This window comes from Moschus berezovskii, chromosome 20 (assembly GCF_049115385.1).
Source record: "Moschus berezovskii isolate FMDL1 chromosome 20, NW_MosBer_1.0, whole genome shotgun sequence".
NCBI classification, from domain to species: domain Eukaryota; kingdom Metazoa; phylum Chordata; class Mammalia; order Artiodactyla; family Moschidae; genus Moschus; species Moschus berezovskii.
In genome coordinates this window covers 51,473,976-51,496,780 of record NC_142479.1, presented here as the reverse complement: position 1 = coordinate 51,496,780, position 22,805 = coordinate 51,473,976, and the positions used below count along the sequence as shown (strand labels likewise).

The window sequence follows — 22,805 nt, the reverse complement described above, 5'->3', positions numbered from 1 at the left end:
AATTATTGTTTTTTTACGCGAGCAGAGAGTCATGACCTAGCGATCATTAACTTATTCAGCTCACTGGGCAGGATGTGGATCTTATGCCACCATTCATTGTTTTGTCTCCTGCTTCTGTTGCATGGTTTATTGCTAAGCAAGCCTACTTTCTTCAAGTCGCTCAGTGGTCTCCGACTCTTTTGCGACCCCCATGGACTATACACTCCATGGAATTCTCCAGGCCAGAGTGGGTAGCCTTTCACGTCTCCAGGGATTCTTCCCAACCCAGGGATCGAACCCAGTTCTCCCGCATTGCGGCGGATTCTTTACCAGCTGAGCCACAAGGGAAGCCTGCTTTCTTTCTCCAGTAATCATTAACTTAGAAGGGTCTTCCATATTTTTTCTACTTAGAATCCCCTAGTGGCATTAACTATACCAGATGTGAAGGATGGGATCCCAACTGATGAACCTCCATGCCTCAGATTAGGAGGGATGCCTCTTCCACCATAAACGAAGGGAAAGGAAAGGGAGAAGTGGCAGATTCTAAATGTTTGATGCAGGGAAGCTGATGGAATTTCGGTTGGCTAGTTTCTGTCTAACTCCGTAAAATAAGACGGGAAAGGGAGGTGGCTGTGAGCCGAGGTTTGAGGAGAGTGCTGATTTGAAAAGCCGTTTTACAAAACTCTGGGTGGCCTAGGCTGGCCCACGCTGGGGCTCTGGAGTGAGATCCAGAGGGGAGCTCCCAAGGACGCCACAGTGCAGTGCCATGGCAACAGAACCTCCAGGTGAGGCCCAGGTTCAATTAGAACCCCAAACAGCGCGTGCGTGCTAAGTCGCTTCAGTAGCCGGGGCTCCTCTGCCTATGGGATTCTACAGGAAAGAATACTGGAGTGGGTTGCCATGCCCTTTTCCAGGGGAATCTTCCCGACTCAGAGATGTAATCTGCGTCTCCATGTCTCCTTCACTGGCCAGTTGGGTTCTTTACCACTAGCGCCACTTTGGAAGCACAAACCCACAGATCTTCAGCTTATTACCACACCATTTGGAAAGCCAGGGGAAGAGCCAACTCGAGGTGACCGAAAGGAAACCACAAATCCCGCGATATCATGGGCCGTACCCCGTGAGACTGCTCGTTAAGCTACCGCCACGCAACGCGACAGCTAGTATTAAACGTCACTGTCCTGCGACGCTGTCTCTGTAATAGGACGCCCTCCCGGAAGTGGGCTCTAGATCGGGCAGTGAAAGTGGTCAGCCGGTTGCCCCCGGGACCAGATCGCGGGAGGTCCTTGTTGAACTATTTATGCAAGTTTCTCTCCTATCCCTCCTGCGTCTTCTAGATCCGCGGAGTGAGGAAACATCTCCACCATCATGGGAGGCGGAGACCTGGTAAATGGGGGACCCCAGGGCTGGGGGAGGACTGAGGCCCGAGACCAACTGGGGCTGGGGACGGGTGTGGCGGTGAGTATTCTTGATAACACAGCTGTGCTTTCGGGGAGAGGGAGCTGTAGCCCTGTACAGGGGGCGGATCACTGAGGCCATGGAGGGGCGGGGCGGAGACTTGGAAAGGTGTGTGAGGTGAGTCGCCAAGGATGGCAGGTGGTGTTTGTTGGCAGGAAACCCTTCTGGCTGGACATTCTGGGGAGCTTCGGGACGGTTGGAACCGTGGCTAGGAAAGGAGGCAGGTATGGAGGACGTGTCACGCAGATTTTGTTTTGTATATTTTATCTTGGAATACCTCGTCTTTCTTCAGCTAGGGATTCAGTCTTGTCCTGCGCTGTAATCGTGCCCCATTCTCCTCATCCCTGAGCCGTGTTCTGGGCTCACAGAAGATCTTCCTCATGTTCACCTTTCTGACTTACCCTCCTTTAGGGCAGCATTCTGATCTGTAGTGGCAGAGCTTTCTTTTGAATTCATTGTTGTTCAGTCGCTCAGTTGTGTCCAGTTCTTTGTGACCCCATGGACTGCAGCACGCCAGGCTTGCTGTCCTTCACTGTCTCCGGAGTTTGCTCAAACTCATGTCCATTGAGTCAGTGATGCCATCCAACCATCTCCTCCTCTGTAATCCTCTTCTCCTGCCTTCAGTCTTCCCCAGCATCAGGGTCTTTCCCAGTGAATTGGCTCTTTGCATCAGGTGGCCAAAGTATTGGAGCTTCAGCTTCAACATCAATCCTTCCAATAAATATTCAGGATTGATTTCCTTTGGGATTGACTGGTTTGATCTCTTTGTAGTCCAAGTGTGACTCAAGAGTCTTCTCCAACACCACAGTTCAAAAGCATCAGTTCTTTGGTGTTAACCTTCTTTATAGTTCAACTCTCACATCCATGACTACTGGAAAAACCATAGCTTTGACTTTATGGACCTTTGTCAGCAAAGTGATGCCTCTGCTTTTTAATATGCTGTCTAGGTTTGTCATGGCTTTTCTTCCAAAGGGCAAGTGTCTTTTAATTTCATGGCTGCAGTTACTGTCCGCAGTGATTATAAAGTTATGTGGCTAGTTCTCATAACCTGTATAGCCACCAAATGGGAAAATGTACCCATAAGAACGTGGTGCAAGATCAGAAAAATGCTAATCTCCTGAAAGTGTAGCTAATTGAATCAGCAAATAGATAGATTTAGCCATTTGTCTAGTAGCTGTATTAGAGTTTTTCAGATGTTATCAATTAGAATGACTTCCAAGAGACCATCAAGGTTAGTCTGATTTAGTGTCTTCAAGTAGCTGCATTTAGGGACAGGAAAGCTCAAATCCAAAGTTTCTCAGCCTCAATACTATTGACATTTTGGGCTGGATAATTCTTTGTTGTGTGTGTAGTCCTGTGCATGTAGGATGTTTAGCAGCATCCCTGGCCTCTGGCTAGTAGCACCTTTCTCCCCGAGCTATGACAGCCAAAAGTGTCTACAGACATTCCCAAGTATTCCCTGAGATGCAAAATCACCTGTATTGAAGGCAAGCGAGAAGGACCATGAGGACAAGGTGGGGTGGGGGAAAGGGTTCAATAACCTAATGAGGGGAAAGTGAAAGGTGGCTGCTGTGAGCCATGTGTTACGCCGGAATTCGTGACCTCCAGAGGAGAGGATTTAGAACGGGGGTCAGAGATGAGCCTTGAGTACTTGGAGCTTTTTGTGTACCAAAGTTTTATTAAAGTATAACAGAGGAAGGGAAAGCTTCTGACACAGACATCAGAAGGGGACAGAGTGCCCCCTTGCTAGTTTTTAGACTATGTTTTATGTCTGTTAGAAAGCTTGTAATCAGATAAGAGTTACCTCAAGATTCAGGGAATTTCACCAGGCCTTTCCAATCCTGATCCTCCCCAATTCATTCTTTACATGCTAAGCTGGTAATGCATTTCAGCTGCACATGAATGTTTAATATTTTCTACTGCCAACAGGATAATTCAGTCCCTTAACATGGCTTATAAGGCCTTTAACCTGTTGCTTTCTTTGTTGGCTTCATCTTGAGTCTCCTTCCTGTCAGGTTGCTCTCCTATCTCCAGCCATGCTGAATTATTTGTATTCTGTTCTTTCTCACCACTGGGCCTGCAGTTGTGTGTGCTGTTACCCCTCTTTGGAAATCTACTCCATTTGTCCCTGCTTCCTACATCACTGGGATAATTTATAATTGTCCTTAGATGTCACTTCCTCTAGAAAACCTTCACTGGTTGGGAAGCTGAACTAATGCAGTGACTCATGGGGAGAAAGGGAGAAGTGAAGCACTCCTTGAGGGTGAAAGGGAAGATCAGAATCTGGAGGAGATTCTTGGGAAGGAAGGTTGAAAGAGATGTACTAGGTGTGGTTGTAAACCATGCAAGTTCAAGGCAAGTTGAGTGGACTCAAGGAAAAGAAGGTTGTATTCTTAAGAATGTGTCCAATGCCAAAGGCACTTGAGTTCTTTCACCTTTCAGAGTCTATGCCTTCCCACCTCTCTGCCTCATTCCTGTATTGTCATCACCAACCCTCACTTCAGGCATGGCCTGTGGAAGTTAGACTCATACATTTCAGAATAGAAGTAGTTGAAGGGAATTTCAGAGGGGCCTGTTCTATCCTGAAATTTTATGTACTTGAACAACCTGTCCTCTGCGCCCCACATGTGGGAGATTGTTGGATGCCAACCTCACCATTGTTAGATACATCTTGCCTTTATATGGCTGCCTTGGCGCGAACGGGGTGGGGTGAGGTAGGGCCGGTTATACTCACCACACACCTACTCCCTGCCTTGTTTTCTTCCTCCTTTCATTTGCCACAGAATCTGAAGAAGAGCTGGCACCCACAGACCCTCCGCAATGTGGAGAAAGTGTGGAAGGCTGAGCAGAAGCATGAGGCTGAGCGGAAGAAGATTGAGGAGCTTCAGCGTGAGCTGCGGGAGGAGAGGGCCCGGGAGGAGATGCAGCGCTATGCGGAGGATGTCGGGGCTGTCAAGTAAGCAAGGCGCTGGGGCCATTTGGGCTGGGGATGTCTTGGTGTGTGGCGAATTGCAGGCCTGTGGGTGCATCGTCCAGTTGTTGCATAATAGCTGGATAAGAAAATGAGTTTGGAGTCAGTCTGAACTGGGGTCTAAGGCTGACCTTATATGAACTAGCCCAGCTATGTAACTGGGAGCAAGTTTGGGAGCCTCAGTGACCTCAGTAGAACCCGGGGGGGCGGTGAGAGTACCCAACTCCTGAGGCTTTTAGAGGATCAGATGAGATGACATGTAAAGGCCTTAGTGTAGGCCAAGTTCATGATAGACAATTGACAAGTAACTGTGACTGAGGATGACTGCCTCTACCCTGCTGTTACTGTGTCGAGGCCACATTCCTGCTTTTGTTAATGTATGTACTGCAGGCTCATTTTAGGGAGGCGGTGCGGTCCCATGGAAGGAGATAGATGCTGTGTCTGTCAGTGAAAGCTTTGTGACTGTGGACAGTCTCATTCCGTTTCCTCTTGTATAAAATTGGATAGAAGTAACAGATGATATCGGAGAAGGCAATGGCACTCCACTCCAGTACTCTTGCCTGGAAAATCCCATGGACGGAGGAGCCTGGTAGGCTGCAGTCCATGGGGTCGCGAAGAGTTGGAAACGACTGAACGACTTCACTTTCACTTTTCACTTTCATGCATTGGAGAAGAAAATGGCAACCCACTCCAGTGTTCTTGCCTGGAGAATCCCAGGGATGGCGGAGCCTGGTGGGCTGTGGTCTATGGGGTCGCACAGAGTTGGACACGACTGAAGTGACTTAGCAGCAGCAGCAACAGATGATATACCCTACCAGCCTCCATAAAAGGGGATAGGAGTAAATGTGTTCTGAGAAAAATAAAAAGCATAAAATATGCAGTGCATTCCTAAATCAGAATTGAGTAAACACTCTAGACTGAAATTGAGTAGTCTGTACTGTTCCTTGTTCGTATCCTTGTGGACAAGTCTCCAGGGTGACATGTGACATACTTTCCCCTGTATTGGATATATAGGGCTTTTCTTATTCATGACAGGAGGATTAGTGACATTTGTGTGTGTGTGAGAGAAGAGACACAGACCAAGAGAGAGACTTAGTTTATGGAAATGGTGTTAACGGAATTTAGGCAGGATAACAATTATTCTTTCAGGAAAATGGATCGGGAGAACACCATTCTGACTTAAGTATGAGTTTAAAATATTTGGACTATTTTAAAATAAAAGGAGTTTTGGAATTTTTAAAGTACAACATAATATATTTATGGCATTAATATATAAAATGAGCTAAGAGAATCAAATTCTGTACTTTTTTTTTTAACCATAGGCACACATTAAATTATTTTACTTTTCATACTTTGTATAAGTTATATCCTTTATAATTTAAAGTAAATCAGTTTCACACATTTGGACTTATTCCTGGGCAGCTTATAAGACATTCTTGTATGTGACCTTTTAGATTTTGTGAACTCTTGATTTTAAAACAAATGTCAACTGTAGACAGAATATCTGTTAGTCAGAAGACTTTACTTCCCAACTAACCAAAAGTAAAAAATTATTTTGAAATTTTTATTCAGACAAGTGTTACAGATTATGCACCTGATATGTCAGAAATTTGGGCTTTGCAGAGTCTAATGAGGTCAGAGTATAGATGAGCAACTTCAGGGCTGGGAGTCCAGTGTTTACCATGTTTCTGACCCTCATGCCCTCTTGTCTGCTGTGAATGAGAGGAAGGTGATTTTATATTCTTTTGATTTTTTGCCCCAACCCCCTCACCCATATCCTCCAATATCTTGAAACTCACAGGTCAACATGTAGGTCCCTTTTCTTGGTTTTTACTTGCAGATATAGTTAGACAATCTGCTTGTCCAACGGACTGGCTTGTGTAGTTCTTTGCACAGTGTCGTGCTTTTCATCTATCCAATAAAAATCCTTTACTGTTTAACAGTTCACTTCTATGGTTCAGATGATCTTTTCTATGTTCATTATGCTCCTTTCCTAGAACAAAGAAAAAAACCTTAATATCTACATTATCCTTGATCTTCATCCAAATTCCTCTTTGCAGTAGAGTGTTGCTTTAGTATTCTCTAATATTATTAGAAAATTGTGTTTTCCATGCACAGGTCTACACCAGCATTTCTCAACCCTTGCACTTCAGCGTGTCCTTGGGAGATTAGATAGATGAAGATGGGAGTGATTCCCACTCAGGCCAACTTCCTAAGAATAGCAGGGGTTGTCTGGGGCAAGGGCATCTGTAGATTTTAAGAGCTCCCTGGGAATTCCCTGGCCACCCAGTGGTTAGGACACCTCTCACTTCTCAGCTTTCACTGCCGAGGGCTCCGGTTTGGTCTCTGGTTAGGGACTAAAATCTCACAAGCCACTTGAGTGGCAAAAACAAAAATCTCCCTGGGTGAGCCTCATGGGCAGCCTCAAGAACCTGTTCTATATCCTTAGTGATAGCAGCAGCAAAAATCTGTAGATTATTTCATTTTTATATGATTTTACACTATATCTTAGTTAAAAACTCAGAGAGAGGATCTCATTTAAAAACAGAGTTGGCAGTTACTAGCTCCATTTTATTTAAAAATTTTATTTATCTGTTTATTTTTTTTTTAGGTAATTAATTTATTTTTTATTGGAGGCAAATTATTTTACAATATTATATTGGTTGGTTTTGCCATACATTGATATGAATTTGCCCCGGGTTTACATAAGTTCCCCCTCCTGAACCCCCCTCCCATCTCCCTCCTCCCTTTATCCTCCCTCTGGGTCATCCCCGCATGCCAGCCCCGAGCATCCTATAACATGCATTGACCCTGAACTAGTGATTCGTTTCACATATGACAACGTACGTGTTTCAATGCCATTCTCCCAAATCATCCCACCCTCACCCTCTCCCATAGAGTCCCAAAGACTGTTCTATACATCTGTGTCTCTTTTGCTGTCTCGTATACAGGGTTATCATTTGCATCTTTCTAAATTCCATATATATGTGTTAGTATACTGTATTGGTGTTTTTCTTTCTGGCTTACTTCACTCTGTATAATAGGCTCCAGTTTCATCCACCTCATTAGAACTGATTCAAATGTATTCTTTTTAATGGCTGAATAATACTCCATTGTGTATATGTACCAAAGCTTTCTTATCCATTCGTCTGCAGATGGACATCTAGGTTGCTTCCATGTCCTGGCTATTATAAACAGTGCTGCAATGAACATTGGAGTACACGTGTCTCTTTCAATTCTGGTTTCCTCGGTGTGTATGCCCAGGAGTGCGATTGCTGGATCATATGGCAGTTCTATTTCCAATTTTTTGAGGAATCTCCATACTGTTCTCCATAGTGGCTGTACTAGTTTGCATTCCGACCAACAGTGTAAGAGGTTTCCTTTCTCTCCACATCCTCTCCAGCATTTATTGCATGTAGACTTTTGGATAGCAGCCATTCTGACTGGTGTGAAATGGTATCTCATTGTGGTTTTGATTTGCATCTCTCTGATTATGAGGGATGTTGAGCATTTTTTCATGTGTTTGTTAGCCATCTTTATGTCTTCTTTGGAGAAATGTCTGTTTAGTTCTTTGGCCCATTTTTTGATTGGGTCATTTATTTTTCTGGAATTGAGCTGCAGGAGCTGCTTGTATAATTTGGAGATTAATCCTTTATCAGTTGCTTCATTTGCTATTATTTTCTCCCATTCTGAAGGCTGTCTTAAAAATATGGAACGCTTCACGAATTTGCGTGTCATCCTTGCGCAGGGGCCATGCTAATCTTCTCTGTATCGTTCCAATTTTAGTATATGTGCTGCCGAAGTGAGCACTATTTATCTGTTTATTTTTGGTTAGGTCTTCATTGCTGCCCAAGGGCTTTCTGTCATTGCCGTGCGTGGGCTTCCCATTGCAGTGGCTTCTCTTGTTGGGGAGCACAGGCTCTGGGCACGTGGGCTCAGTAGTAGTGGTACATGGGCTAGTTGCCCCGTGATGTGTGGGGGGGTCTCAGTGCCCGGATGGGGGATCTAACTCATGTCCCCTGTATTGGGAAACTAGTTCCATTTTAGACGTGAGGATGTGGAAGTGTGAAGAAATAACTTGCATGGTTACCGGGCTGGTTAGTGGTGGAACCAGGCCAAGTCCAGTGGCACTGGATCTCTGTAATTACAACATGGTTTCTTACCAGAGGGCCTGAGAAGGGCTCATATTAGTTGAGTCCTTTTTTAAAACAAAAATTTAATCAATTAATTGATTGATTGTTGGCTGTGCTGGGTCATTGTTGCTCCATGTACTTTTCTCTAGTTGTAGGGAGCGGGGGCTACTCTCCAGTTGTAGGGCTTGGGCTTCTCATTGTGGTGGCTTCTCATTGCTGAGCACTGTCTCTAGAGCTCAGGCTTCAGTAGTTGCTGTGCGAGGGCTCAGTAATTACCGCTCCCTGGCTCTAGAGCACAGATTCAGCAGCTGTGGCACATGGGCTTAGTGGCTCTGTGGCATGTGGAATCGTCCCAGATCAGGGATTGAACCTATGCCTCCTGCATTGGCAGGCGGATTCTTTACCACTGAGCCAACCAGGGAAGCCCTAGTTGAATCCTTTAAGGACAAGCTGGAGCCCTGAAAATACTACTTCATAGAAGTATCTGTCTTCATTTTTCCTTATTTCTTCTGGACAGGTTTTGATGTTCTGCCTTCAGGTTCCCAGCCCTCCTACCTTTTCATATCATCTCTTCTCTTTCTTTCACTTAGTTTCTCTTCCCTCTTCTCTTAACTGCTCCTGCTCCCCAAGGCTCACTGCTCTTCTCCCTTTATTCTCCAAGGGTGCCTTCAGGGACTTCCCTGGTGGTCCAGTGGTAGAGAACCTGCCTTCCAATGTGGGGGACGTGGGTTCGAGCCCTGGTCAGGGAACTAAGATCACACATGCCACTGGGCAGCTAAGCCCGTGCGCCACAAGTAGAGAAGCGCTCAAGCCACAGTGAAGACTTAGCACAGCCAATAAATAAATACATACAATAAAATTGTTTCTTTTTTACAAAGAGTGCCTTCATTCCTCTGGTACCAGTGTCAGCTTCATGCTGATGACTCCCACGTGTATTTCTGCATATTCAGGTGTTTCTGCTTCAAGTGCCCCACAGTTACCTCCTCTCATTCTTAGGTCTCAGCAGCACTGTTTGGGAATTTGTTGACCTCTGTGCCTTATCGGGTAGCCTGTAAGCAGCTCAGCTGCCTGGATCTTTGTCATCTTTCCAATGTTACTCTTCTGCCTGGCACACAGGAAGAATGCTGAGTCAGTGTTTACAAATGAATAGAAATGAATCTTTAGTCCCCGCTTCCCAGTCCATGTTCATGTCAGGCACGTATAGGCATGATCCTTTGAGTCATCTTTGACACGTCCTTTCATTTGATTTATTTATTTTAAGATACGTTTATTTGTTTCGTTTGGTTGCATCAGGTCTTAGCTGTGGCACATGGGATCTTTTGCTGCAGGTGTACAGGCTTCTCTCTAGTCACGCTGCGAGACGCTCCAGAGCTCACGGGCTCAGTAGTTGTGGCACAAGGGTTTCGTTGCTCTGAGGATGCGGGATCTTAGTTCCCTGACCAGGGATCAAATCTGCGTCCCCCCTGCATTGCATGGGGGATTCTTAACCACTGGACCACCTGGGAAGTCCATCCATCAAACCAATCATTTTAATAAGAAAAGAGGTATCTAAAGGGTTAGACCCTCTATTATTGGTTTAAATTATTTTTATTAAAATGTGCAAACATGGGACTTCCCTGGTGGTTCAGTGGCTAAGATTCCAAACTCTTGATGCAGGGGACCCAGGTTCATTCCCTGGTCAGGGAACTAGATCCCACGTGTTGCAACTAAGACCTGGCACAGAGAAATAAATAAAAATAAATATTCAAAACTTTTTTTTAATGTGCGAAGATATAACTAGAAAGATATTATTTATGCTAATAATTGTTATGTAATCTTAAAAATCAATACACAAAAAATGCCATATTAAAAAATCATTGAAACTAATGTTATAGCTAGTACTATTTTGATAAAACTACTTTGCTGCTTGCAATGTGAATGTGATATTGGTTGCCCCAATACATACTCTTAGGAGTTCAGCGCACCTTTATTGTTTGTTGCATGGAGACCCGATTTTCTCACCACTTTTTCTCTTAGAACCACAGGGAAATATTTGGCATGATACTGTGACATAATTTGACTTCCCTCTTTTGGCTTGAAAACATAACTTGTTATGGCTGATCTTTTCTCATTATCCCCTTGAATGTAGTATGTTCCAAAACACGTGATAAACACCACTGCATATGTGGTCACTGGAATTGTTTTTGGTGATGAGCTGATCCAGAATGTGCACATTAGCTGTTTCAGATTATCCTCGACATGAAGGCACAACACAAAGACTTCGTAAAGGAGACTTGAGAACCCCTGAGCAAAGATCCATGCCCCAGGCTGAGGAACATTCTTTCCTCACAAGTTGCTTTAGTTGTGTGGAAATGATCTCTCTGCTAAAATGTAAACTCTATGACAGCAAGTACCATTTCTTCCCAAATGCCTCATGGACTGTGGTGTTGCTGAAGAGCCTGTAGAATGAGTCCTAGTCTGACCAGCCACATTTTTTTTTCTTTAATGTTTGGCCATGCCTTGCAACCTGTGGGATCCTAATTCCCTGACTAGGGATCGGACCCACAACCTTGACAGTAAGAGCGTGGAGTCCTAACCACTGGACCGCCAGGGAATTCCCCTAGCTGTGCTTATCTATTGCTTGTGTTCAGGTTTTGTGTTTAGTTGTGCAGGAGTCTACATTTTCTTTGACTATTTCTTTTTTCCCTTGAACTAGGAAAAAGGAGGAAAAATTGGACTGGATGTACCAGGGTCCTGGTGGGATGGTGAACCGTGATGAGTACTTGCTGGGGCGTCCTATTGACAAATACGTTTTTGAAAAGATGGAGGAGAAGGAGGCAGGCTGTTCTTCGGAGACAGGACTCCTCCCAGGCTCTATCTTTGCCCCGTCAGGTGCCAATTCTCTTCTGGACATGGCCAGCAAAATCCGAGAGGACCCACTCTTCATCATCAGGTACTGATGAGGGTCTGGGAAGGGGGTTTTGTTACAGATGCTCAGCCGAGATGTTATCTCGCCTCTTGCTTTACAGTTGGGAAGAGATTGGTAAATGTACCAGACCAGACCAGATTTATCCATTTACCCTTAGCCGTTAAATAACAAGAGGTAGCAGCAAGGTGAGAAAAAGTGGCAGCTTCTTAGAAATTTGGGGATATGTATAGAGTTATTTTTCCCTCCCCTCTCCCCCTCTCTTTGTTTGTTTGTTTTCATAGTAGAACCCTGTAAAAAGAAACTTTAGAATCTTACTTGAAATCTTAGTACAGAACAGATCAAAGTAAAGCTGCATTTTGGGTGTTAAATAAAATCATGTAGTGTGTGTGTGTTTTTTTAATTTGCATAATTTTATTTCAAGGATGTAAGATTGAACATTGAAAAATGTTTATTTCTTATTTATCTATCTTTTTATGTACATATTTTCTCCCATTTTGTAGTAAAAATATACATAACATAAAATTTTACCATCTTACCTGTTTTAAAGTATACAGTTCAGTGGCAGTAGGTACATTCACATTGTTGTGCAACCATCACCCGCAACCATCCTTCTCCAGAACTTTTTCATCTTTGCAGCTGAAACCTTATACTCATTAAACAATAAGTCCCCATTCCCTCCTCTTAGTTCCTGGCAACCACTTCTACTTTCTGTCTCTATGAGTATACTCTAATTACTCATATAAGTGGAATCATATGGTATTTATTTTTTTGACTGGCCTATTTCACTCAGCATAATAAATGTCATTAAGGTTTATCTATGTTGTATAGCATGTGTCAGAATTTCTGTTTTTAAAAATTGTGGTAAAATGCACATTATGTACAATTTCCTACTTAAACCATTTTATGTATGCAGTTCAGTAGTAGGGCATTTGAATTATTGTGCAGTCAATCTCCAGAAATTTTTCATCTTTTTTTTTTTTTTGTGAGGCTTACTGGATCTTCCCCGACTAGGGGTTGAGCCCAGGCCACCAAAGTGAAAGCCCAGAATCCTAACCTCTAGGCCACCAGGAAAGTCCTAATCTTACAAAACTGAAAATCTATACCCATTAAACAACTCTCCATTTCCCCTTCCCTGCAGTCTCTGGAAACCACTATTGTACTTTCCATTCCTATTGTTGGACTATTCTGAGCCTCACAGAAGTGAAATCGTTCAGTATTTGCTTTTTTGTGAGTGGCTTATTTCACTTCATATAATGTCTTCAAGGTTCACCCAGGTTGTATCAGAATTTCCTTCTTTTCTAAAGCTGAATGATAGTCAGTTGCATGTTTATACCACATTTTTTAATCCATTCATTTCTCATGCCCATTTGAATTATTTCCCCCTTTTAGCTATTATGAATAATACTGCTATGAACATTGGTGTATAAATATGCATATTATTTTATAAACTCCTTTTTTCCACCTAATCATATATATGGGGCATCTTTTTTTATTGCTGACCATGCTTTTATAACATAATTTTTAATATGTATATTGTACAGATATATCATAATTTATTTTATTAATATTCTCCTATTGAATCCCTAACTTGTTTCCAGGCTTTCGTTGTTCTAATATGAACAACTTTTTAGTAACCTTCCTTGATTATATCCCTTCATTAATAAATTCTTGAGGAAGCATTTGTAAGATTAAAGAGTTTATGACTATGTACAGGCTGTGATAAATGTTGCCAATTTGTCCTCCGGGAAAATTGACCTGTTTATCCTCCAATGAATATATGAGAATAAGACTTCTTGAAAGAGGACTCCATTCTCTTTACTTTTCAATGTGTTATCATGCTAAACAGTGGAGGTAGTATTGAAATGCTGCGTATGTTTGATACACAGGATGACATACATTTACTTGACCAGTTGGGAAGCCCTGAGCATGAAGCTTAACAGGCAACAGACCAAACTCACTTTCTTGCACAACAGGGAGCCAGTGTGGACTTTACCCACAATACGCAATCCCTCATGCAAACTTGGGGAAGATTTCTGGCTTTCACACCATCATGCAGATTGCAGCATAGGGCTTGTCTGCCTGCATTTAGAAAAAAAGATTGCTGCATAGAGTTATGGAGAGTAGAATGAATGACTTAATTCCCTTTCTGAAGAAATAATCATAATTTTTATAACTTTTTCTTTAGGAAGAAAGAGGAGGAGAAAAAAAGAGAAGTATTGAATAATCCTGTGAAAATGAAGAAAATCAAAGAATTGGTAAGTGGTGCATTATGTAAGCATTGAGAACTCCTCTGCATTTATTCGTTTTCCTTTTCTCCATTTATTCTTACGAGAGGGAAAACAGAACGGCTTTAAATGTCTTTGTCTTTTAGAGACTGTCTCCTGGTGATTTTATGCAATCTTATATCAAGCTTAGTTATGCTTGATTTTCTCTTTTATGTCTTTTGGTTGGAAATGCAGCATGTGATGTCATTCTTCCAGAAAAAGAGGTGTATTGGGATATGCCTGTGGAAAGCATGGTTGTACACTGTGTTCAGGAGATGAGGTGGTATCCCATTCATCATTCACATATTATGTGGCTGTTTGTTTTTTTTTTAAACTTTTTATTTTATATTGGAGTGTAGCCAATTGTTGTGATAGTGTCAGGTTGACCGCAAAGGACTCAGCTTTACATACACATGTATCCATTCTCCCCTAAACTCCCTTTATGTGCATGTTTCTTGGATCAGTTGGTAAGAAAAGTTTAAAAATTGATCTTACAGTCCCTAATTACTTTCAATGGAGTTGCATTCTTTTGATAGAATAGAAATTCCTAGGCAGTGATTCTGGGGACTGTTTCAAAACGCAGATTCCCAGCCCCACGCACCAGAAAGTCCATTCAGTAGTCTGGTGGGTGTTTCTGCACAACCAGGGTCAAGACCCTCCACTTGTCAACAGGGGGCGGCTGATTGATCATGTCCCTGAACCCCTGTAGACCCAGAGACCTGGAGTCAGGCAGTTTGTGCATGACCCTCAGAGAGAATGACAGGTCTGGATAATCTTACGTGGTTATGTTCTGGGTATTTTCTAGTTGCAAATGAGTCTGGAAAAAAAGGAGAAGAAGAAAAAGAAGGAGAAGAAAAAGAAGCACAAGAAACATAAGCACAGAAGCTCAGGCAGCGATCGTTGCAGCAGCGAGGATGAGCGCAGCCGGGGGAGGTGAGAGCCTTGAGCGGCCTCCTGCTCCATTGATTCACTCACTCTCATTCATTCCACAGAAGTGGACGAGCACCTGCTCTGGACTGGGAACCGCTCTGTTCTGGGGGCTCAGTGGAGGGCACTTGCACACTCTGGCTCTCTGCCCATGGAGTTGCCAGCTAGCATTAGAGTTCCTAGAGGTGCTGGCAAGATCCCCAGCAGGGCTGGCTGCAGCTGTGTCAGCCCTAAATCAGACGTCCTGGATGCGACTTTCAGCTCTTTTTTATTTATTTATGTGCTTTTTGGCCACACTGCATGACATGTGGGATCTTATTTCCTCGATGAGGGATGGGACCTGCTGTTCTTGCATTGTAAGCTCGGAATCTTAACCACTGGACTGCTAGGGCAGTCCCTCATTTCAGCTCTTGATTCCACCAAGACTGAAGTGGGTTTTATGGAGGCTTTTTCTTTTTTTTTTTAATGCATTAATGGGCCCATCTGGGCCTGTTCTGTGTCTTCTCTGTGGGAGCCGCCAGCGCTGTCGCTGCTGACTCAGAGTCCCTAGAATAGCAGCACGAGGTGAGAGGAGAATGTGCTCGGGTGCTGGGGCTGAAAAGTGAGGCCCACGGTTTTTCATAGGAAAAACATGACTGTGCTGATGCATCTTCCAGCAGAGATAGAGAAACACACTCCCATGTGAGAGCCAGGAGGTGGGAGAGGTCACGTTTGAAACAGGAAGCACATTTCAGCATAGAGCGTAAACTGGACCTTTAGGCGTCTTCTTTTTCAATGAGTATGTGTTTAATCTCTTAGATCTCAAAAGAAGATGGCAAATTCTCCCCCTGTTTTGTCCAAAGTCCCTGGATATGGCTTACAGGTAAGGATATGGCTTCTCAAAGGGAGTGACCATGGGGCCATGGAACGTGCCAACCTGGCAGCCCTTTTGTATATAGAGCATTTTTTTTTTTACTTTTATTTTGGAGTATAGCTGATAGTTTCAGGTGTACAGCAGAGGGACTCAGCCATATATATACATGTGTCCACTCTCCTCCAAACTTCCCTCCCATCCAAGCTGCCACATAACATTGAGCAGAGTTCCCAGTGCTATATACAGTAGACCCTTATTGGTTACCCATTTTAAATATAGCAGCGTGTACCTGTCCATTCCAAACTCCCTAACTATTCCTTCCCCCAACCTTTCCCCGTGGCAACCATAAGTTTGTTCTCTTTGAGTCTGTTTCTATTTTGTAAACAGTTTCATTTCTATCATTTTTAGATTCTGCATATCAGGAATGTCATACGATATTTCTTCTTCTTTGTCTGACTTTTATTTCCCTCAGTGTGACAGTCTCTGAGTCTATCCATGTTGCTGCATGGACATAGAGCATTTTTAGCAGCCAGCCAGGCACACAGAAAGAAGGGAGTTTGGGCAGCAGAGGCTGGGATTGCTGGGGAACAGGCCCCTTCCTTACTCCTGAGCCTCTCATTAAGCTGAAGTCTCTCTGAGTAGAGGGGCTAAACCACCAGTTGGCATTTAGTCATCTCCCTCTTCCCTCTGCTGGTAATTTACATGAAATGCATACATTTTAAGTGTATGGGTTGATGACTTTTTGATAAATGTACATCCCTCTGGGCTCCTTTTTTTCCCCTCAGGTCCTTTCCTCCATGTTCTGCCTCCTACTTCCTCTCAGGCTGTAGAGAAGACCCAGGCCAGTTTAAGTGCTTGGGTGATATATCCTTTTAGGGCATTCTGAGGATGACTTTTCCTTAGTGTATGTAGCTATCAGTGATAACTGTATGATGGGATTGGTATACCCAGTTGGCCCCTTATAGGACCTCAGTGTTTATTCATTTTCTTGTTTCACTGCCTCTTCTGAGCTGCTGGATCTTCCTGCATACAGCTTTCCTTCCTTTCCTTGATGATGCAGGTCAGGAACTCCGACCATAGCCAGGGACTGCATGGTTCTCTGATGGCTGAACGAAAGGGAGCGCATGGGTTGAAAAATTATTCCAGGTCCAGGAGCTCCTCTTCCTCACCTCCCAGACATACCAGCAAGAAGAGCACCAGGGAAGCAGGGTCCCGGGATAGGAGGTCCCGATCCCCTGGCAGAAGGTCTCGGTCCCCAAGGCCAAGCAAACCGTGAGTGTGGGAATTCAGTGGGCAATAACCTATGAATGTGGGGGCCTGGTCACAGCTGGGGTTTGCTTTTGGCCATATCTGTTCATCAACGCTTCCAAATGTTTTTGCTTTGTTATTATGGTTACTTTTTTTTTTTTTTAATGTAAAGCTCAAATTTCTAGAACTGCATATTTGTATGTGTGGAATCTGGAGTGAGAGTATCATCAAATCTCACATATCCTTATGCCTTTGTTTTTCTTCCAGTTCTTCCCTCTATTCAATTTGGGTTATGATTCTGAAGCTGTTAGCTTTTCTTCCATCTTTTGAAGGACAAGATAGAAGCCCCTATATTGAAAAAGCTTTTCTCCTCTTTGCCCTCTGCATCTGTTACAGGCACAACTCTAAGGTAAATAGGAAAGACAGAGGCCGAAGTAAGAGCCCGTCTCCTAAAAAGGAGGTTTACCAAAGGCGGCATGCTCCTGGATACACCAGGTGAGACCAGAGCCCAAGAGGTTCACTTCAGACTCCCAGGCCTGAGTCTAGGAGTGGCTCAGACCAGGGCAAGAGGATAATCTGTATCACCTTTTTTGTTTACCCCTTTCTTATCCCATTTGTTAACTTTTAACCATCCACCCTACCCCCTACTGCATGTGAGTCATATTGAAAGGACAAAGAAAATAGATTTGAACTGTTGAACTAATGACCAATTCACTAAGTGACTCTCTGGCAACATCTGTAAACCACGGTTATCCTCACAGAGATTTCCACAGGAAGCTTTTCTTTAGAGTGCTCCTTTCTTGAGGCATCAGCTGAGAGGAAAGCAGGGTGGTCTCCTTGAGGGCAGATGCCCTAAGATCAGCTCTGCGTTTGAGTTAGGTATGGCTTGGGTCTGACAGAACATAGATGTACAGTCTTGGGACCTGAGTGGAGTTGGCTGTGCCCTTGAGAGACGGTCCCAAAGGGTCTCAGTTGCTCTTAGAAGTTATTAGATGAAGGAATTCCCTAATGGTCCGGTGGTTAGGACTCTGCACTTTCACTGCTGAGGGCTTGGGTTCAATTCCTGGTGGAGGAACTAAGATTTGGCAAAAAAAAAAAAAAAAGAGTTGGGCAACTTTTGTGTACTTCCTTTAACTGCCTCCCCAATTGGCTGCATATTAGAATCACCTGAAAAGCTTAAAGAAAACCCAAAATCCCATTCCTTGGCGGCTCCTATGACATAGTTTCTGGGAGGATGAGATGGTTTGTTAGGATCAGCGCCCCAGTACAGAACCAGCACTGAAAAATCACTGAGTTCATAATAACCTCTTTCAGTCACTGTGGTGTTAGAAGAGGTGCAGACCCTAAGGTCCCTCTTAACTCTTCATTGCCTGATTCCCTAAGTTTAAGGTTTAATTTTGACTGGCAACTTTCCAAAATATGACATATTTCCCTGCCTTCCAGAGGGGGAGGGTATACTGCATGTTATTTAATCTCCTGTTGGTGTCGCTGGGTCATTTCTTCAGCTGTGCTGTAATCCGTGCTCTTCTTAGGGGTGGATGCTCATGACTATGTGTTTTTTTTTTTTTTTAATATATTTTAAGACTCTTGGTTAGTGCAAGGCCTGCTTTTTCAGATCCTGCTTTGTTTTTCTGTCTTTTTTGCCATCTGCCATCACTTGAATTTGTCTCACTTTGTCAACCTTTTCTTAGTGCTGTTAGAATTTTTGTTGAATTTTGTGATTTAGAACAAGTTAGAATAAACAGGTTCCTACTGTGTAGGACCAATAGACTGATATTTCAATAATTTTTTTTTTTTAAGTGAGTTAGAGCCCTCAAGATCTCAGTCTTCTAGGAATGGAAACACAGAAACTTGAAAGGATAGATTTTGTGATCTCTTTGTTTTGGTTTGGTGTTCCAGGTAGTTGAACACCAAAGATGTAACCAAGATTTGGGTACTGAAAAAAGAAAGAAAGATTACAGCTGTAAAACCTTTCTTAGCACTATTTATATTGTTTCTCAGATTGAGAGTCATTGGATATTTCCTTAAAGGTCTGAGAGTTCTGCAAGAATTTAAAATTGTTTGAGTTCTCTTTTGAATGTTTTAATTAGTGATCTGAAACATCTTTCTTGTCAATTGAAAAGATGAAACTTCTTCCTTTTCTCCACATCTTCACCAACCTTTGTTATTTGTGGGTTTTTTGATGCTAGCCATTCTTCAGGTGTGAGGTGATATCACGTTGTGGTTTTGATCTGTTTTTCTCTGATGTTTAGCAGTGTTGAGCATCTTTTCATGTTCATGTTAACCATCTGTATATCTTCTTTGGAAAAATGTCTCTTCAGGTCTTTTACTCATTTTTTAGTTGGGTTGTGTTTTCTGCTATTGAGTTGTCTGAGCTGTTTATATAATTTGAATATTAACTCTTTGTCAGTCATGTTATTTGAAAATATATTTTTTCTCATTCAGTAATTTTTTTTGTTTTGTTGATAGTTTCTTTTGCTGTTCAAAAGTTTTCAAGTTTAATCTGGTCCCATTTGTTTATTTTTGCTTTTGTTTCCTTTGCCTGAGCAGACAGATTAAAAAAAAAAATGCTATGACTTATGTCAAAGAATGTTCTGCCTGTTTTTTCTAGGAGTTTTATGGTTTCTGGTTTTATATTTGGGTCTTTAATCCATTTTGAGTTTATTTTTGTACGTGGTGTGAGAAAATGTTCTGATTTTATTCCTTTACATGTAGCTGTCTGGTGTGGTTCTCCTGTATGGTTCAGTTTCTCTAGAAACTACCAGAGTCTGCCCTCTAGAGGGTCTCCTGTAGATGTTTGGGAGAGCAGTCACTGACTCCCCCCCCAAGTCAAGCATGAGGATCCCAGGATGTCTTAATCGTTCCTTGTACAGACTTTAAATCAGTCCCTTTGGTTTCATCCTTGTGCACCACACTCCAAAGTATTAGTGCCGACAGTACCTGAAACTCTCCTGGGTTTTACAGTGTGAATTGCTTCTGATCAGTATCGGGCACTTAGGATTCAGTTTCCTCTAATCTGTTAAAGTGGTTGCCACTCCTTCATCCTCTCGTATCTTCTGACAGTTTGTTCACATATATCTTATCTAGAGTTATTTCCTTTTCCATTTTCTTTTTAGTTAGTGGGGTTTTTGAAGGGGAGCATTCATTTCGCTATAGGTAACTAAATGTCAGATTTTTAGTATCTTAAGTTTATTTCTCAAAATTGGGCTCCCACTCCCTTATGGGACTCCAATAATTATTTTTCCTTTTATAGGGGGATCTGTATATCACATCAATTTGAGAAACAATGGATTTGGATGTCCTACATTGGTAAATAGTGATTGAGCTGGTTCATCACCGCCTTTTCTTGCTCTTCATTTGCAGTGAGTGCTAGGAAAGAAGACCTATCTATTACTGACTGAGGCTAAGTTAAATTCTTCAGGCAACTTGCTACTAGCTTAGTCCTGAATGGTATACTCATGAGCTCTGTCCATGAATTTCTTAGCATCTTCAGTGGGTAGATGGTAGATGTCAACCATCACTTGGATAAACTTGGTTCCCTGTTCTTCTGTAAGTTGTTAAATGAACAATTGGAATATAATTGCCATAGATGGAGTCTCCTGATTAGTTCTTATTATGTATTTATTGTTTCAGAATAATTAGAGATTATTGAATGAGAGTATGGATTCCTTCACTAAAAGTTGTTGAAATTTGAGTGAAACCACCTGATCAAGTTGTTAGGAAGGAAACTCTTGCTGAGTGTGGCACTGGGCTGGGCGTTTCCAAGGGAAGGGAGCTATGGGCTGGAGAACCTGGGTCCTACCTGGTTTCTCTTCCTGTGGTATTTTTTTGGCTGGGAGAGAGATAGGCCTTAGGGTGATTTTTGTGTTCAACAGAAAGCTCTCATCAGAGGAGCTGGAGCGAAAAAGGCAAGAGATGATGGAAAACGCCAAGTGGCGGGAGGAAGAGAGGCTGAACATCCTCAAGAGGCATGCCAAGGATGACGAGCGGGAGCAGAGGCTGGAGAAGCTAGACTCCCGGGATGGGAAGTTTATCCAGTGAGTGCATCTTTTCCCTGCCTAACAGCTTTCATGGCAATGGTCCCAAGGAGGCAGTCAGAAAACTGGTTCATTCACTGTGTTCCCAGTGTTTCTGTGTCTGTGCGGAGCTCAGCCCCCGGAAAACCTCTGTTGCTCTTCTCAACTTCTGGCCAGACAATGGGATGTTTTTGATTTGAGGGGAGGAGAAATGAATTGATATTTTACTGAATCTTCTTGTCCTTCTAAGAATTCATGGCTCAGGAAGCCTTTTTCAAATGAGGCTTGGACTTATTTTCCAGAACAGATAAATTTTCCCTTACAAATTTGTAAAAAATTGAGTTCCAGATGGAGTTACTCAAAAGTTATCTATGTGGACCTAAACAGAGCTTATGTTTCTACAGCTGCTTTATGGCTAACAACATGTTTCTTCTAATTCTGCTAGGTAGTTGACCAGTTGACAGATGCTTGTCACTTAACTTTCCCCTGTCTTCTCTTTCCAGCCGCATGAAGCTAGAGAGCGCATCTACCTCCTCTCTGGAAGATCGGGTGAAGCGGAATATTTACTCTCTCCAGAGAACCTCAATAGCTCTGGAGAAGAACTTTATGAAAAGATGAAAGCCATCCTATCTCTTGCTGGTTTTCCTGAAATTTCCAGGGAGGCTGCTGATCCCTTAAAAATTCTCTTTATAAGAGTTCAAATGGCTTCTTTCACAGATGTCAAACCACCACTGTTCAAAGTGACTTTCCTCCATGGATTCCAGAAACAGCTCAGTTCTTTCGAGAACCAGTGTGACTTGCTCTATGGGACCCTCGGTAACTTTTGCTGGGTGCAGAGTAATTTTTTCAGTGGGTAGGCACTGGAACATCTAGGTGTGAGCACTTGTTTTGCTCTGGAGGGAGCCTCCCTATGCCTCTTTCCTCCACCTGTGTGAACAGACTTAACTCTACCATCTCAGAATAGGCTGGACCTTTCAGAAACCTCTCCCCTCTGAATCACCCAGAAAGATTGTTCTTACCAAGGTAATGAATACTTAACTTGATTTAGTAGATGATGTGACAGAATGATGTCCGATTAGGGCAGAGCCAAGGCAGTGACAAAGAATCTGGAAGGGAAAACAATGCAAAAAAAAACCACCAAAAAACCCCTAAATGAACTGTTTAACTATTTGGACTATCAAACTGTAAAATATAGTGTGTGTGTATATGTATAAATTATAATTTTTACATGCTTTTGGGAAAAAAGTTAGCTTTGTGAGAATATCTTGTTTGGTAACTGACTTTACTATGTAATAGAACCTCATTGTATCTTGTTACAGTAACACAGTAAGGCAGGTCAGCTTTTCTTTCCTCTGCAAATCTGGTGGATTTTGGAGGGGCCCAGGGTTAATTGATATCTATCCTTTTTACACTGCTTATAGTCTCTGATGTTTGGTGCAGAAATGAAGTCAAATCATTTTAGGAGTCAGGACCAAACTATCAGTATGCACCCTGGCTCTTAAAAGAAAGTATAGTGGAAGCTGTTTATTTCATGCCTTCCCTTTTATCATGTAGTCCATCTTATTACAAGTCTAGGTTTTTCAGGAGCTGTTTGGTATTATTTTTTAGTAAGGTATTAAAACAAAACAATCCAAACTCATAGGATCAATCTCCTGTCTTCATCCCTTTCTTGTCTCCTACCAGAAGCTCTCATTTGACTCAGGAGCCCTAGGCACTCTTGACCCACACATTAGCTGGGCTAGTTCCTTGTTCTGCTAATTCCTAATTCTTAAACGAATTTGGATTTATATTTTTTGAGCACTTATGCTGCCAGACACTGTTATGCTTAAAACCCAGTCTTTCCCCAGAGAGAAAGTAACATACACTTGTTATTCAATTTAACACCTTATCCTCCTTCCCTATACTAGGGTTAATTATGTCTTTTATTACTTGGTAATAAAAACTACATTTATTTTTGTAACTGTGTAAAGAGCCACCTGTGCTGAGTACCGAATTCCCATACAGAACAATGTTGATCCATGGTTTGTGTCCAACATAAAACATAATTC

The 22,805-nt window shown here is 42.7% G+C and overlaps 1 protein-coding gene and 1 non-coding gene across 3 annotated transcripts; one reads left to right on the top strand and one right to left on the bottom strand.

Annotated features, from left to right (window-relative positions):
- Positions 1–1,154: 1,154 nt before the first annotated feature.
- CWC25 (CWC25 spliceosome associated protein) lies at positions 1,155–22,717 on the top strand. Of its 2 annotated transcripts, XM_055407719.2 has the most exons (10): positions 1,157–1,365; positions 4,221–4,393; positions 11,237–11,473; positions 13,635–13,704; positions 14,519–14,646; positions 15,439–15,502; positions 16,554–16,765; positions 17,138–17,236; positions 20,617–20,778; positions 21,261–22,717. In XM_055407719.2, the coding sequence occupies exons 1-10, from the start codon at positions 1,348–1,350 to the stop codon at positions 21,373–21,375; spliced, it is 1,278 nt and encodes a 425-aa protein (XP_055263694.1). In that variant the 5' UTR covers positions 1,157–1,347; the 3' UTR covers positions 21,376–22,717. The 2 variants fall into 2 exon arrangements, with proteins under 2 accessions (XP_088685156.1, XP_055263694.1); XM_088829030.1 differs by lacking the exons at positions 20,617–20,778; positions 21,261–22,717 and adding an exon at positions 19,995–20,609 and having other exon boundaries at positions 1,155–1,365.
- On the bottom strand, positions 8,112–8,218 carry LOC129544889 (U6 spliceosomal RNA). Its single transcript, XR_008683626.1, has one exon. It is a non-coding gene; the product is annotated as a U6 spliceosomal RNA (small nuclear RNA).
- Positions 22,718–22,805: the final 88 nt, after the last annotated feature.

What these genes read in the sequence shown, in the direction of transcription:
- CWC25 (XM_055407719.2), top strand. An exon ending in GATGAGCGCAGCCGGGGGAG is followed by an intron (nt 14,647 to 15,438) that starts GTGAGAGCCTTG and finishes TTAATCTCTTAG; the next exon opens with ATCTCAAAAGAAGATGGCAA. An exon ending in TCCCCAAGGCCAAGCAAACC is followed by an intron (nt 16,766 to 17,137) that starts GTGAGTGTGGGA and finishes CATCTGTTACAG; the next exon opens with GCACAACTCTAAGGTAAATA.